Source organism: Rhineura floridana, chromosome 2, assembly GCF_030035675.1.
Source record: "Rhineura floridana isolate rRhiFlo1 chromosome 2, rRhiFlo1.hap2, whole genome shotgun sequence".
Taxonomy (NCBI): Eukaryota; Metazoa; Chordata; class Lepidosauria; order Squamata; family Rhineuridae; genus Rhineura; species Rhineura floridana.
This window is the reverse complement of record NC_084481.1, coordinates 83,259,857-83,277,928: the sequence shown is the minus strand read 5'-3', so window position 1 is coordinate 83,277,928 and position 18,072 is coordinate 83,259,857. Positions and strand designations below refer to the sequence as shown.

The 18,072-nt window shown below is 41.4% G+C and overlaps 1 protein-coding gene across 4 annotated transcripts in view; it reads right to left on the bottom strand.

The window, feature by feature from the left end:
• TFCP2L1 (transcription factor CP2 like 1) overlaps positions 1–18,072 on the bottom strand; it is a 53,820-nt gene that overhangs the window by 24,803 nt on the left and 10,945 nt on the right. For all 4 annotated transcript variants that reach the window (XM_061609151.1, XM_061609153.1, XM_061609150.1 and 1 more), the window contains exons 2-3: positions 15,462–15,613; positions 5,073–5,149 (exon numbers count right to left, since the gene is read on the bottom strand). In XM_061609151.1, the coding sequence (XP_061465135.1) occupies positions 5,073–5,149; positions 15,462–15,613 (229 nt within the window). The remainder of the gene's footprint in view (positions 1–5,072; positions 5,150–15,461; positions 15,614–18,072) is intronic.

Below are 18,072 nucleotides of genomic sequence, written 5' to 3'. Positions count from 1 at the left end.
CTCTCGTTTGGACTACTGTAATGCGCTCTACGTGGGGCTACCCTTGAAAACGGTCCGGAAACTACAACTTATACAAAATGCGGCGGCTCGACTACTTACAAACTGTCGCCGCCGGGAGCACATCACCCCAGTGCTGTTTGATCTGCACTGGCTCCCAGTTGTTTTCCGGGCCCAATTCAAGGTGTTGGTATTAACCTTTAAAGCCCTACACGGTCTCGGCCCAGTTTATCTGATGGAGCACCTCCAACGCCACCAATTATGCCGCCCGACAAGATCAGCCACACAGGGCCTTCTCTCAGTCCCACCAACTAAAACAGCTAGGCTGGTAGGGACTAGAGAGAGGGCCTTCTCTGTGGCAGCCCCCACTCTCTGGAACTCCCTCCCATATGATCTTCGGCATGCCCCTTCCCTGAATGTATTCTGCCAGGTCTTGAAGACCTGGCTTTTCAGACAGGCCTTCGGGACTTCCGGGGAGGGTTAATCTTTTTTACTAATTGCCTGCTACTCTGAACTGTCACTGTTTTACTGTTTTATTGTTGTACTGTATTTATTATGATGTATTTTAATTGAGTTGTACATCGCCTAGAGTGGCCATTGGCCAGATAGGCGACTTATAAATTAAAATTATTATTATTATTATTATTACCTTGTAGATAAGTACCGAGTGGTGTCAGTGGCAGCAGCGACAGTGAAAGGACAGACAGCTAAGCACCCTTAATGAGTCACGTATTCACAAGCAGAACATTATCCAATACCTCATGAATTTAAACACATGATCATTCATTAATAGGCAAAAAACCTTGCGGTTTAAGAACGTACCTATAGCCAACAGATATTTCTATCAAACTTTAAAAAGCAGGGAAATTGGGCAGCTATAATGAATGTATCAGCAGAGCAGCACACCTGACCTCCTCTCTGAGATATTGGATTGCCCTACACATTTGTAAAAAGGCAAACACAATTTGGGTTGGTGTTTCACAGTCCAATCCACTTCCTGTGTAGCTTGGAAGAATTTGGTCACATGTGCCTCTGAGCATATGGTGAGTGGTGGCAACACCTGCCATCTCCAAAGATGGAGAATTACATTTTTGTATGTTCGTTGGTGTTCTTACTTTGCTTCTTTCCTGTGTTACTAATGTTTCTACAGAGAATCTAAACTAGAAAATTATATTTCTCTCATGATTCATCCTAAAAATCTGTGTCAAACTTATTTTTATTAATTTCAAAGCCTTTTTATTGGTCAATGCCATATGATGGTGAAGACAGCCTTTTGTGTTTCAAACTGGAGGTTATGTTCTACTTCTATTTTGGGCACATTAACAGTTGAATCTGAAACTGCAGTTTGATGTAAAATCAGATGGATTACAATATGTTGCTACTTAAGCAATGACTCTAGCTGTTGGAAAAAACAAACTTGGTCTGCCCAAGATGCATGTTTTCAGCCAGCTATGCTTAAACTACTCCACTTAAGGAAAGGTGGGCATGGTCAATTAAAAACATAGAGCACACCTAGAATTTTGCTAGAATATATTTTACCTCCCACTATTTTATCTTGTGCAGATTGAGACACTCTTCATGTCCACTGGAAACTATTCTGCAGAATAGTCAGTGTCATTGTGGAATAGTTTAACATATTTAAAGTGGCTATCTGAAATATATATCTCAACTGTCTTAATATTGTTGCTTCCGTCCTGCTAAAACAAGATCAGCACAGCACATGTCTTGTTTATGTTACTTGGGCTGATCGTAAGTGTTGCCACCACTCACCATATGCTCAAAGGTACATGTGACCAAATTCTTCCAAGCTACACAGGAAGTGGATTGGAATGTGAAAGACCAACCCAAATTCTGTTTGCATTTTGACAAATTTGTAGGGCAGTCCTGCTCCCCTGGTGCATTCACTACAGCTGCCCAATTTCCCTGCTTTTTAAAGTTTGATAGGAATATATGTTGGCTATAGGTACATTCTTAACCTGCAAGACTTTTTGCCGATTGGTGAATTTCTCTGCTTTTCAATCTGGGAGGTAAGAAATGGGATCCTGTGCAAATTTGCTGAGAATGGATTGATGATTTGGATGCTAATTGAGTTCAGTGGGATTTATTCCTCTGCAATCATGCTTAGGATAGGTGAAACTGACCACAGGGAATGGGGAGGGGAGCAGGGGGAGGGGAGCAGGCAGGAAGAGGAGAAGGAGGGCAGGTTTGATCATCTGCATGTTTATTGAGTTCAGTGGGAATTACTCTCATGAAATCATGCTTAGGATAGGTAAAACTGACAGTGGGGAGGGAAGCCTGGAGTGGGTAGGGAAGGATGAAGAAGGAAGAGGGGAGGAGAAGAAGGGAGAAGGAAAGAAGATAAGAGGGGAAGGATGGGAAAGGGAGGTCTGATCATTTGCATGCTTACTGAGTTCAGTAGGATTGACTCCCATGCAATCATAGTTAGGATAGGGAGGAAACTGTCCATGGGGGAGGGGAGATGAGAGGGAAGAAGGAAGGGAGTGCAGAGGGGAGGGGAAGGAGGAGGGAGAAGATTGGAAGGGGATAGGGAGACTAGACGGAAGGAGAAAGGGGGAGGGGAGCAGAAGGAGGGGGAGGGTAGGATTAGAAGGGGAGGGTGAAGGAGAAGATTGGAAGTGGAGGAGTGAGGGAAGAGGGAGGGAGGGAGGGGCAAAAATAGGTGATGGGAGGGGGGAGGGCAGGTTTGATCTTCTGCATGCTTATTGAGTTCAATGGGATTTACTCATGTGCAATCATGCTTGAAAATGAAATGGACTGCCTTCAAGTTGATTCTGACTTATGGTGACCCCATGAATAGGGTTTTCATGTAAGTGGCATTCAGAGGTGGTTTACCATTACCTTCCTCCAAGGCCAAGAGATAGTGACTGGCCCAAGGTCACCCAGTGAGCTTCATGGTTGTGTGGGGATCTGAACCCTGGTCTCTCAGATTGTAGTCCTAAAATAGGTAAAACTGACCATGGGGGATGGGGAGGAGGAGGGGGAAGGAGAGAATTGGAAGGGGATGGGGAGGCAAGAAGGAGGGCATAGGAGGAGGGGAGGGCAGGTTTGATCATTTGCATGCTTTTTGAGTTCAGTGGGATTTACTCCTGTGCAATTATGCTTAGGATAGATGAAACTGACCTGGGGGAGGTGCAGGGGGAGGAGGAGGGCAGGAAGGGGGAGGGGAGGAGATTGGATGGGTGGGCACCAGGCAGAGATGAAGCCCCTTTCCTTTCCAAAAAGAAAACTTTGTGAATATCATTGCTTTTCAGGGTTTCCCCCACCTTTTTATTCTACAGCAGGCACATGTAGCCTCCCACCCAAATTTAAACCAAAGCAGACCTTTATTTCACTTTAGACAGTTATGGCTTCTCCCAAAGAATCCTGGGAAGTGTAGTTAGTGCTGAGAGTTGCTAGGAGATGCCCTGTTCCCCTCACAGAGATTTAATCAGAGCGGCTGACTGTTAAACCACTCTGGCCACTGGAGCTCTCTCAGGGGAATAGGAGTCTTCTCTCAGCACCCTTCACAAATTACACTTCCCAGGATTCTTTGGAGGAAGCCATGACTGTCTAAAGTGAAATAAAGGTCTGGTGTGGGTGTGGCCCCAATTAGGCTAGCCCAGCAGCTGTGAGTCTGCCTTTTGGAACACTGACAGTTGGTTTTTACTGAGCATGCCCTATCTTATCGTTGAGTTCAATGCTAAATTTCTTAAATTAATTAAAAATCAGCCAGGTATTTTTTTTAACTTTTAAACTGCAGAAGATGAGGGTCAGAGTATGGGGCAAGGTCAGTAATAGGATTACAGGTCCTCTCTGAACATGGCTGATTTTTAATTAATTTCAACAAATTATGAGAACTCTGACAGAAAAAAGTCCAAAAGGGGTCTGGTTTTTTTCTCTCTTTTTACACTTTGAACTCTCGATTCTCTCTGTTTTGTGTATCGCCATGAAAAATTAGATAGTTGTTAAGCAAGTGTTTCTGAGTTCAGGACTATAATCTTATGATCTTATGGGAAGCATCAGAATGGCATGGGGGATATTTTCAATTTAACATTGCGGAATGCGAAAAATCCATGCTGGCTATAGTATACAGCCACTCTCATTGCTGTATAGTAAGTCTCCTAACTATATCTTGCACTTTATGTGCAGCTAATTGGAGCTGTGCAGAGGGAGAAATTTTACTGGATCACAGCATGCGCGGGTAGGTGAGTTATCAGTTCCCTCTCCAGGTATGACCCCCCCAATCCCCCTGTAGTGTCAGTGGGAACTACTTTTTTTTTAACTAAGTCTTGTAACCATGTGGGGGCAATATTTGGGGAACTGTATCTGTGGAGGGAAAGGATAAGCCTCCCTTCTGTACATGCTGTAGTCCCCAAAATTCCCTCTCACCATGGCTTTCATTAAAAAATTTAAAAAGAAAGAGACATAACTGCATGCTGCTCATAAAGCACAACACGTAGCATGTAAGCAAGCATTAAGACGCTGTTCTGATCCAAAACATGCGACCAGAGGAGGAAAAAAAAGAAGAAGTCTACACCAGTGGTTTTCAAACTGTGTATGTAGGAATGCCATATGTCCTTAAATGCCCATTAGGGTATTTTGCCAGCAAAGATATGTGATGATAGACAAGATTCCTGAGAGACAACATGTCCATCATTACCGATCTCTCCCTGCAATGTGAAGCTGTAGGGAGTGTTGGGCCCATCTCAACTCACAGAAGGCAGCACTGAGACCTAAACAGGGCAAGCCAGCAAAAAGCTATATACTAAAAAAAAAATAATCCTAGAATGGACACCAGAACATATGTAGTGGATTTGTGGCAGAAACACATTGGGTCCTTTGCAGATACCAGATGTAAAAAGCATTCACAGAAGGCAGGAAACACAGAAAACCGCTGGTCTGTACTGAGCTCTGGAGACCAAACTGCCAGGTCCTGCTTGGATGAAGAAGAATTCAAGATAAAAACCCCACCCCACTCTCAAGTCCTGTCCTCTCTCTAGTAAATTCTCTTCCAATAATATTATGATCTTATTATAGTATGCCTGTGTGTAGCAGCAGGAAGAAAATCTCCTTACCTTTACATATTTTGTGTTTAAATCTTGAAACTCTCCCAATTTCCTATTCTCAAGTAGACGGATTTCATAAGACTGACCTAAGGGTTCAAGGAAACATTTCCAAGGTGTTTAAGCATGTTGCAGTTTAAGCATGTTGCAGCAAGAAGAGGAAGAGACAGTTGCACTGGCATCAATCATGCTTGGTTGGGAGGCTCTCATGTTTTGCGCAATATAGCAAGTTGCTCCTGATGAATGGTCAGGCATTATTGTAAACCTCTTAAGAGAAAGACTGAGCTGAGGCATTCGCCAGATCACCGATTTGGAAATTCAAATAAAGCAGGGCCTTCAAATTCCCCAGCATTTTCTATAAGCTTGCCTGAAGCATACTTATGGTCTACTTAGCATGTGATTTTTTTTTAAGATAGACACCTTTAAGTGGTGGCTCCTGAACCATATACCACTGGTGGTTTACAAGCCCATGAGAAGTGTTCCATAACTTGTTTTCACTGGCATCTCCTTTTCACATCATGTTGCGCTGTAGGAGAGTGTGCTTTTACAGTGTCTGCAGACTAGTATCCAACTTCGGACCTTTCCCTCTATTTGTGTCTGAACAGCTATAAGGCCAGGTTGCTGCTGCTGTTATTCAGGCTACGATCCTAAACAAACAAGGGAATAAGCTTGAACATAGATAGACTTACTTCTGCGTAAACATATACTGTGAATTGCTCTGTCAGCATCCTTATCAATGAAGAATTTAATTGCTGACTGCTCAGAACAGATGATGGTCACCAAGAATTCAGGAGATTGAAGTAACAGCCTAAATACAACTGATACACAAAGCCCTGGAAAGATATGCCCGTTATATAGCACTATAATAAAAGCAAAACTGTGATGATGGAATTTGGTCCATGTCCTCTTCCCTTGTCTTATTTACTAATTCCCACAAGATCAAAGCCTGCACACACAGATAAGTGCTGCTTAACTTTTTTGTGGTCGCAGATCCCTTTGAGAATCTGATGAAAGCTATGGACCTCCATTAATATATAAATACAATTTATTTCATTGCACTGGAAACTGGGGTGTGTGCATCTGGTTCATGGACCCCCTTGTCCATACCATCAACTCTTGGTAAAGAACCCGATACAGATGAACAGATTAACTCCTTAAAATCACAACCAAAAAAGAGCACAACCTTCTAACACAAAAATCCTCAAGATGAATGCTGCATGCATTCATAATATCTGAAGCACTTTTTCTAGATATACAGATCTGCTCTGCTTTAGACTTCCGAAACGTAGCCAGAAACATAGCTGTGTTTGGTCAATAGACTCTCAAGATTAGGCAAATGCTATGGTAATCAACGTTCAATAGAAAGCCTCACATGTATTAATCTACTTTTTTTAGTCTACATACATGTCAAAGCAGCCACATACATTTCCATGTATATACCCTAGAGACATAACATCATTTTTAGTTTTGGATATAACAAACATTTGTTTAGTACCCAAACTTCAGGAACAGTAAAATTATAAATACAATAAAATCAGGGAACATATACGCAGGAGCTGGTTTTTCAAGTTCCTCTTGCAACCACCTCCCCACCTTGCACAAGAATGCAGATCAGTGTGTAACAAGACAATCTGAAATGGTAATCAGTTTTAAGTTCTGGTTTGACCAGTGGTGGGGTTGATTTTCTGAAGAAAAATGCAACAGCAGGTATATCTCCCTCCTGCAGAGGAAAGAAAAATGCTACTTTTCTGGAAGTCACTCTAGGGACAATATTTATTCTGATAGCCCAAGGATTGTCAAGGCATTGTCTTAAAAGCTCTAGGAAGGATTGCAGCCATGGAAATTATGACATTAGCTATGTCTCTGAACAATGGGATAAGATACAAATTTCTCAGGAGGAGGGGGAGAAACTGTAGTAATTAGCTGGCAGCAGGAAGCTTAAATGCTTTAACAGTCTCATGATTGGCCCTACTGTTAGGCATAATGACATGGCAGATTCTGGGGTACCATTAAAAAGGAGCAGCATTGTATTATTACTACTGCTGCTGCATTTTTGCCAGCATGGGAGGAGGGAGAGAACAAGAGCACCACTTGGTTTTTCAGATTTGGCCTATATGTTCTTGATCTTCTAGTATTGGACATGGCCTGGTCTGAAGGTACATGATGCAACCACTTTGTTAAAGGTAAGCAGGTCTGGGTATGGTCAATGTCTTGACAGGACCACCTGGAATTCCCTTTATGCCACACTGAGGTACAAGACAGGCAGGATAAAGATGTTCTAAATTAAAAGATATTGAACAGAAAGATTTCATCTGCTGCTATGGTTAGTAAAGGTGGAGGGATGGGGAAATTCCTCCTTAAGAACACCCAAACACCCCAAGTAGAATTTGTATAAAAGGTAGTTCCAATACTGCTTTGTTTTAAAAAAGTCTTATCTACATTTGCATCTTAGAAAGTGTTACCTCTAGAACTGGCCAGTGCATTTTTAGACTAGAATACCAGTCAAAGTTTACCTTTCCACTACAACTCTCTAGTACCAAATGGCAGGTTAAGTAGATCTGGTGACATGATAATCTAGGGAATGTATGTTAGATCTGGAAGTTAAACTGGTCTCTTATCTATGCAAATATTCCCTTCATGTGGGTAATATGCATTAACTGAATCAACCCAGCAATTAAAGGTTACATTCTCCTTTCACACAATGTGATTCTATGTGTGGGCTTGAGGCCAAGATGATAGTTAACTATGTTTCATTCTGAATACCTTGACAGCTAGAGGCATTACATTCTTTTAAGTAATAATCCAAGGAGACCTAAGTATTTCACTTACATTAACAGAGGCTAAAAATACATGACACAAAAAAATTGTGTTTTGTACCTACAAAAACAAACAGTAGGAATGGGGTAAAGATTCAGGACAGACAAAAGAAAGTACTTCTTTGTACAACTGTGTTATATTGTCCATCAGGAAGCAGTGATGTCCACCAACTTGGACGGCTTTAAAAGAGGATTAGACAAATACATGGAGGATAAGGCTATCAATAGTTACTAGCCATAATGGCTGTGCTCTATCTTCCACTGTCAGAGGCAGTGTGCCTTTGATTACCAATTGCTAGAAACCGCAGGAGGGGAGAGTGCTCTTGTGCTCAGGACTTGCTTATGGGCTTCCCACAGGCATCTGGTTGGCCACTGTAAGAACAGGATGCTGGACTAGATGGGTCATCAGCCTGATCCAGCAAGCTCTTCTTATGTTCTTAACTAGGGACTATATTTTCCATAGTGTACCATTCCCTATTTTAGAATGTGAGGTGAAAGCTGCTCTTCAAATACTTGGAAGAAACAAATCACCAGAAACAGATGGCATACCAGTAGAGTTGCTACAAGCTACTGAGACTGAATCTGTCCAAATGTTGACAAAAATTTGTCAACAAATACGGAAAACTAAACAATGGCCCACAGACTGGAAGCATTCAATATATATCCCAATTCCAAAGAAAGGAGATCCCAGGGAATGCAGTAATTATCGAACTATTGCCTTAATATCCCATGCAAGTAAAGTAATGCTCAAGATTCTACAACAAAAGCTCTTACCATATATGGAGCGAGAAATGCCAGATGTCCAAGCTGGATTTAGAAATGGAAGAGGCAACAGAGATCATACCGCAAACATACACTGGATAATGGAACAGACCAAGGAATTTCAGAAGGAAATCACCCTGTGCTTTATAGATTACAGCAAAGCCTTTGAGTGTGTAGCTCATGAAAAACTATGGAATACTTTAAAAGAAACGGGGGTGCCACAGCATCTGATTGTCCTGATGCGCAACCTATACTCTGGACAAGAGGCTACTGTAAGGACAGAATATGGAGACACCTATTGGTTCCCAATTAACTGTGTGAGACAGGGGTGTATTTTATCACCCTGTTTGTTTAATCTATACGCAGAACTTATACGGAAAGCGGGATTGGACCAAGATGAAGGAGGTGTGAAAATTGGAGGGAGAAATATCAATAATTAGACAATACCATACTACTAGCAGAAACCAGTAATGATTTGAAATGAATGCTGATGAAAGTTAAAGAGGAAAGCACAAAAGCAAGACTACAGCTGAACATCCAGAAGACTAAAATAACGACAACAGAAGATTTATGTAACTTTAAAGTTGACAATGAGGACGGACATTGAACTTGTCAAGGATTATCAATACCTTGGCATAGTCATTAACCAAAATGGAGACAATAGCCAAGAAATTAGAAGAAGGCTAGGACTGGGGACAGTAGCTATGAGAGAACTAGAAAAGGTCCTCAAATGCAAAGATGTATCACTGAACACCAAAGTCAGGATCATTCAGACCATGGTATTCCCAATCTCTATGTATGAATGTGAAAGTTGGACAGTGAAAAAAGCAGATAAGAGAAAAATCAACTCATAGGAAATGTGGTGTTGGAAGAGAGCTTTACGCATACCATGGACTGCGAAAAAGACAAATAATTGGGTGTTAGAACAAATCAAACCAGAACTGTCTCTAGAAGCTAAAATAATGAAACTGAGGTTATCATATTGGACACATAATGAGAAGACATGATTCACAAGAAAAGACAATAATGCTGGGAAAAACAGCAGGGAGTAGAAAAAGAGGAAGGCCAAACAAGAGATGGATTGATTCCATAAAGGAAGCCACACACCTGAACTTACAAGATCTGGACAGGGTGCTTCATGACAGATGCTCTTGGAGGTCACCGATTCATAGGGTCGCCATGAGTCTTAATCGACTTGAAGGCACATAACAACAACAACAACCATTGCCTAAAGTAGGTATTACTGAGATAAACACACAAGCTAGGAGTTTAACCTTGCTATCATTAGTGGCGTGATAGCCACTAGAGGCTCATTGCACAGAGGGGGCAACTCCACTGAGGGCCATTGTTCAAGAACAACCATCACACAAAGAGAGAATGTTTTTTTGGGGGGGGGGAACTCAGTAAATTATTTTCACATTGATTTGTCACTAAGGAATCACTGAGCATCCACATGGATCCCAGTATATTACAGAGGATTCTAGACCAGAAGCAAGCAAAAGGCAGATCAGGATCTACTGGTAGATCTAATGGGTGATTTGCAGTAGATCAGCCAGGATTTCAGATTCCCAGTTGTTTAAACAATAGCAACAAAATGCCCCTTTGCCACCTAAATTAGGCTGTTGAAACAAAGGAAGCTAACCAGGGGTGGACATGTGTGATCCAAGTGTGAGCTCAATTAAGAGCATAAAAGACTACAAGAAGAGGCTGCTGGATGAGGCCAATGCCCCATCTAGTCCAGTATCCTGTTCTCATAGAGGTCGAGATGTTCATGGAAAGCCCACAAGCAGGACCTGAGTGCAAAGAGCATTCTCCCCTCCTGCAGTTTCCATCAATTGGTAGAAGCATACTGCCTCCAAATATGGAGGCAGAGAAAAGCCATCAAGGTTAGTAGTCACTGACAGCCTTGTACTCCATAAATTTATCTATTCCTCTTTTAAAGCCATCCAAGATGGTGGCCATCACTACCTCTTGTGGGAGCAAATTCCATAGTTGAACTATGTGCTGTGTGAAGAAGTACTTTCTCTTTGTCCTGAATCTTCCGACATTCAGCTTCATTGGATGACCGGGAATTCTACTGTTTTGAGAGGGGAAAAACTTTTCTCCATCCACTTTCTCCATGTGGATTCGATTCTTGCACAGAAAACAAATTCCTAGGCCCATAATATGCTCCGAAATATATTGTTCTTTAATTCTGACTATGTCTTTTGATCTCAAATACACTCTACCAAAACAGCATTGCAGGCAAAATTCATAATGGAAGCTAGCAATCTTCCAGGAACTCTGGTTTGCCATAACCAATGTCTGCATTTAAACATCCACCAAGTTCCCCAGCACACAGTTTCAAAGTCACCAAACTAAGCATTCCTGTGTTCCCAGGACCACTTAGCAATCCAGAAAAGCAAAGAGCATAATGAGCCCTCTACTCACTAGATCTCTACATGGTTAAAAAATGTACTGCTTCACCATTTTGAAGAAACCACTATGTAGTAAGCAATTCTATCCTGGAAGTGCATTATACAGGGGAAGTACAGGGATGGGGAACATGCAGTTGCTGAACTTCAGCTTCCATCAGCCCCAGCTAGCACGGCCAATGGTCAGAGATGATGAGACCTGTAGCCCAATAGCTGGAGAGCCATAGGTCGCCCATACCTGCTATAGCAGAAGCCACTATAGGGCACATTCAGAGAAACACATATGAAGTTTTCTCTACACTCTTGCCCAGTTCTTAAGAGTTAACAGATATGATTTTATTTTAAATATTTATACTGCACCTTTTAGGACTATGTCCTCTTAAAAGGCGTCTTTTAAGATGTGCCAAAGCAGGATACTCCTGGAGAACAGACATTTACATAATACTTCTAAGCAAGCTGTAACCTATACAGTGCTGCTTCGTAACAAAAAGAAAGGTAGTAAAAACAAGCTAGGTTCACAATGTTCCTAGACTGTATAATATGAAGCAACTCCACCTGTCTTTAGAAGGTTTATGAGCCCTTTGCATTTAGTAAGGCTATTTTCTCCTGCAATTTAAGCCACATAAATGTAACAGCACTACATTTAAGACAAAAGAGATGCCTGCCAACAGTTTGAAGAGAAAAAAAGAAAAGAAAGATGGAAAATCAACTATTTGAAAGATATATCGTACTGAGTAAAGTGTCTGTCTTTCACATTTTGCTCTTCGTGGCAAGTGTGCTTCTGAGCTCCAGCCTTCCTCCCAACTTTAGAACTGCAGAGACAGGCAGGGATTGTCCTACCAATTGCACAGCACCCACCCCAAAATGTAGAGCTGGAGGTTGCATAATATTCCTAATGAAGAATACTTACATGAGCGACCATTGTAACACTAGTAGCCATTGCAATAATTTGTCTGTCTTTCCCATCACCAACCTTCCTACACATAATCACATCTCAACATGGAATATATCCCATTCCAGGACAGGACTTCAAATTAGTTCATCAATGGTAATTAGAGCTACTTTTGGAAGCATACAGCTACTACCTGAAGTATTGTGAAAACAAAAACAAAACTTTTTTTGTTTAACAATTACTGGCATATGGCAACGCAGGCCTATAGCCATGGAAAAAAACTATTAATTACATGATCGAGCACTGCAGCAGTTACCACTGCCAACAGAAGTTACCAACAATATTATGAACTGGACACAATAATAAACAACAGTTTAGTTTTAAGAGGACAAGCTGCAGCAAGCCTTGCATATGCACCCACCCACTTCCTCCTCTGTTGCTGTAAGGAGTCCAGCTTCAGTTTTTGATTAGCTGTAACGTGCACCTAGCAAACTGTGGTTAATCTTGATGACATTGAAACAAGCCATCTTCAAATCATAGTTTAAGATGGTGACTTGTTTCAACAAGTCCTAGTTAAGATTAACCAGTTTAGAGTTTGGACACAAAGTTTAACTGTGATTAATCTAAAATGCAAGTGAAAGTTTCCAGTCTCCTCCTCGCATCTGTGCTACAGAAGAGGGGGCCAGGGGAAACACAAAAATCAGAGACTTGATGTAGCCCATCCTTTAATAGTAAACCATGTGTAAAAATAATATTTGTGAGGAGTGGAGACCAATCACCAATATGGGCTTAGTCTAGAAATCAGTACAGTCCTGGACTTCTAAGTAGTAATAGGGTTTATTTTACTGTTAACAGTCATCTTTACTCCAATTCCAACCCTCTCCCAACTGGCCACACCCACATATGGGTCACTACACATGGTTTAATGTTATGTGCAAACTGGGCCTATTAGGCGTTGCTAGAACATTACCATGGCTATGAGGCCAACCAGCAATACAACAGAATGAAAAGAATATAAGAAATGTCTTGTTAGATTGGACTAAGCCATTTGTTCCAGCTTTTCATTCCAAAAGTAGTTTGCCAAATGCTCTAAAACAGCCTTCATCAACCTAATGACCTTCTGATGTTTTGGACTACAACTCCCATCAGCCCCAGCAAGTGTTTTTCCATTTTCTCCACCCCACAGGTTTCATATAGGCTAATATGGCCAGTAACCATTAAAACTCATCCACGAGCTTGCCTTATCCTTTCTTAGAGATATACAAACTAATGTGCCACAATAAATGCATCTGGTGGTTGCAAAGTCCTAAGATTGTGATTAATTTTGTAAAGTATTTCTTTTACTCTACCTTGAGTCAACTGCTAATCAACTTCAGGTAGAAAAATCTCAACCCATTTAAAGTGGTTGCCAATTGTTACAATGGTAATGCAATTACAGACACCTATCCAGCTCTGATTGCCCTATCCAGCTTTGATTGCAAAGAATTACAGGACTAATATATACAGAACATGGGTGCAAATTTATAAATATAAAATTTACACATAGATAAATGTGCACCAAGCTCAATATAATGAAGTACATACAGATTACCTCTAATATCGTTATGGATCTCTATAAATGAGTGGAGTATTTGAGCCCTTTATCATCATCTTTATTTTCAGTTGCATGAGCATCCATATCCTCATCCTAGTGCAAGAGACCATGTGTAAATTCAAACAACTACAGCTGAATTGGGGCATTTGGTTATAGGATAAAATAAATGGGACCACAGTTGGGAGGCAGTATGCTTTTGAATACCAGTTGCTGGAAACCATGGGAGAGGAAGCTTGTGGGCTGCCCATAGGAATCTATTTGACCACTGTGAGAACAGGATGATACACCAGATGGGCCATTGGTCTGATCCAGCAGGGCTCTTCCTAGGTTCAACAAGTTTTGCAGTGTGAAGTGGTCCCATATGGTTCTAGCCAGCCATACCATCTTCCAAGTTACTCCACATTCCACCTCCACCTGTGTCCTATTTCTCCTATTTCCCCCCTTCTCTCAATTAATTAGTATTCAGTGGCCACAGAATTCTCAGTCATGCTTGGGAGACTTTTACCATCTTAACATTCCCCCCCCCCGAAAATCTGTTCTACTGCTGATGACTTTTTCTTGTACATGAATGGTACCTTTTTGATTACCTAAAAACTGACACTCAGAGAATTGTGTTCACTATTAGTATATATACGATATGTCTCAGAAAAAAAGTGGTTGGGCTGGAACCAAGTCATTGTCCCTTTTAACACCACAACTCTACTTTTCCCTGGGCAAATTTTTGTTATATATGTTCATAAAGGTTCAATCAGAAAAGAAGATTTATTTATTTATTTTAAAAAATCATAATCATAGTCCTTTGCCTGCCCACTAAGCTGGGTACAATTGGCTTAGCAGATTTCATCAGCAGATAAACAGATTTGTTCACTGTGCTTGGAGTCTGCTTTCCATTCCCTAGGGGTCTGCAGTGTAAATGGGGAGGAATAAAGAGAACCAACTTAAAAACCATAGCCAACTTTATTCATTTGTTCAAACATCAAAAAAAAAAAAAACAAAGCCTCTGCCAACTAGAAAAAAGGAGCTGAGTAAAGACAGTGCCCAGGTCATCTACAGGGTAATTGGACAATAATGGTATACAACAGATTCCTGCAGAGGTTGGTCACTGTTGCTTGCCTAAGTGATGCCTCAGGCCATGCCCTAGAAATGCAACTCTTGATCCTTCCCAATTGCCAGGCAGGTTCAAGTTTTCAAATTCCCCAAGGCCCCTTTTGGAAGCTCTTCCTTGAAGTTTATAGGTGCCCTGTCCCTCTCATCTTCCCAAACACTTGCCTATTGTAAGAAGTACAAGCAGCGACAGCAGTAATAGGATTTGAGCAGTATACCAAAGCCCAACCATTGCCATGAGGAAGCGTGTGTGGTTTGCTTATCAAGGGTCCCAGTAAAAGAATTCATTCTTGATATTGTCAACTGGTGGCCGACTCAGTCCACAGTGATTCTTGTGCACTGCAGTGAGCCATTTGCAAGAGTTGGACATTTCCATGCTGCTTATATAGCCTTTTCAGCTCTCCTTATCCTACCACACAAGCAGCTTCCCGAGATTCTCCTTAATGGCAAAAGAGGTATTTCTGGAAGTGGCATCAGTTCATATACATTGCAGCTGGGGGAGGGAGGGAAGCATAGGAAGAGCAAGCGTGTCCTAAATATTTCCATTATCCATTATCTCCCCTCCCCAACATCCATAGGGTGATACACACAAGCTGTTCCCACTTCAAGACTTTGTGCATCTCATCCCAGAGAAAGATGCAAAAATTCTCTTCAGAGGTTTTAAAAGAGCATGAGCAGGAAGCATCATTTACATGGGTTTCCTATTCCTCTTTTACCAAATATTGTCCAGCCAGTAACGGCAATTGTAGGAAAATAGAAAATTGCTGCATTTAGTCTGGTAACCTCTGGAGAGCAGTTATCTGTTTGCGTTGGTCTTACCTTGGTTGAGATAGGTCAAGGTCTCCTCATGAAGCTTCACAGCAGGGGATGTAGCAGCACAGAGCACATACTGAAATGGAGGGAGTTTTGTGCCATTCCCAGAGGAGAGTTGAGGCTCTTCCTGTTTAAAGATTGGGAGTGCGAGGACATCACTGAAACAACACAATATTACCCAATTAGCAACAGGGACCTCTCTTGTAATACAGAAGTACTAGTGTCATTAAAAAGGTTGAAGATGGGTGCTACAGAACCCATATCCCGTAAGCAAACATTTTTGCTGTGATCCAATTGCCAGAATGCCAATATTACCCAATATAAAAAAGGAACAATTTCAATTGAATGGGCTGATGTACGCAAAAAGTCGCTCAATATCTAGTTAAGGTGGGGGGGATGCCTCTCAGACAAAACCATTTTAGCTTAGCTTACCTACACCACCAATGAGCAACTTTAATTGTGAGACACATTTCTGTTACTATTCCCACAACAAGCAATATAGCAAGTATGCTGGAAAGCTTTGAGGTGCAATTCCTCATATTCACACACAGAGCATGGTGTGAGGAAGAGGCTGATACATTAGACCCAGATTTCTACAACTTAATGTTTACTTTTTAAAGAGTGGGGTTTGGGCAATAATTTAGGTTATACCAGCAAATTGTTTTCTTATAATAAGAGGTGTAGGTGGATTTTAGCTAAATAATAGGAGGCAGAGTCTTCTTCAGAACCCTTCCCAATCAAAAGGTTGAATCAAAGGACAAGTTAACAAGACAAGAAACTCAGTTTCCTTACCATTGCTACCCTCCTCATACCTAACACTGCCCATGAAGAACTTTGAAACACCTAATCTCAATTTATCCTCAGAAACTACCCTTTCAAAAAATTTCCAGCCTCAAACCAGCATGTTTCTAACTCACAGCAGTTCAGTTGTCTCCACTACCACCACCACCAGATACTGCACATATAGATGCGTGTACATGCCCTCCTCTGACCAACACTTCAGGTTTACCATGAATGGTAGGTGTTTCTCTGGCTTGGTCAATAAGCTAAACAAGACTAAGCAATGGACATTGTTCGCCCTTCTTGTACATTAACATAACAATATGGATTCCTGTCAGACTGCTGCACTGTATGCTTACAACATTAAAATATTTGTTCCCATCATTTTGTTTATGTAGCTGGCAGCTGAAGAAATGAGTTGATGGTCAGAAGAGAGACTTTTCAGACCTACTGATCAGCCAAATTAAATAGTTGCTAGAAGTCAGCTGAAAACAAACACATTTTATTCAGTGCTTTTCTACATTAGAAAAACATATCTAAGATTTTGCTTAGTGTGGTAAGAAATGACTTTGCAAAGGGGATGGATTTAGGAAAGAACTAAAGGCAGATTAGAATCACATGAATTAGCACAATAGGCAAAGGAGCTACATGGACAATTGAAGCTCCATCCTAAGCAGTGGAAGCATGTGCCTCAAGGTAGCAATGGAAGAGAAAACTAACATCAGCTATTGGTAAGGCAAGAGCAGAGTGTTCAGACAGCCATGAAAAATGGAAATGGACTGCCTTCAAGTCGATCCCGACTTATGGCTACCCTATGAATAGGGATTTCATGGTAAGTGGTATTCAGAGGGGGTTTACCATTGCCTCCCTCTGAGGCTAGTCCTCCCCAGCTGGCTAGCCACAGCTGCACAAGCCAGACCCTTCTTTGTCCACAACTGCCAGCTGGGGGGCAACTGGGCTCCTTGGGACTATGCAGCTTGCCCACGGCTGCACAGGTGGCAGAGCACATAACCCCTGAGCCACTCACTGTGGGGGTGATCTTTATCTGGCCCTTGACACCCAGGAGACACCAGCGGGGATTTGAACTCCAGACTCCCAGCCAGCCTCTCCTCCTTACTGTGCTATACCAGCTGTTCAGCCAGCCATACAAAACAGATATGAATTCCATACTCTATGCATGATAAGTGGATGTGCAACACCCAGGTGACTTTTCTTCTTGTGGCAAATATCCACATTTACATTGCAGGCCAAATATGTTTAGATTGTAGACCAACTTGTGTTTATGTTTTTAAACATGTTAGGCCACATTCTAAGTCAGTTGAACTAGTCACAAGATTGGGAACATATGCAAGAGTGCCAAGAGTTAACCTTTTAAAAAGCGCATCACCACATGGTGGAGTCAGTTTGTATACTGCACATAAAACATGAGGTACCTAGTTTTAATGAGGTTTTTTAAAAAATCTACTTCTAATCATGCTGCATCAGTACTTGCTTCTAATAAAAACTAATGCCCTTTTGTAACTAAATACAGTACAAGATGGACACTGGAGCACAAAGAATCATAACATACTTCCCTAACTTTATTCACTTGGTTGATATTCCTATTTGATGATGCAAGATATGCAGCATACATGCCATAACCTTCAGTACACATTTTGCAGTCATCATGAAACTTCTTCACAGGAGCCAACTCTTTCATGAAATTTAATATCATGCCCACCTGTATGTATCAAGGCAGTCTACACACATGAACTGGAAGTGAGGGCAAGATTATGTTTGCCCTGCTTCTGCACAGCTTAATAATTCACTTGTTGTTTCACTCTAACACTCTCATCAG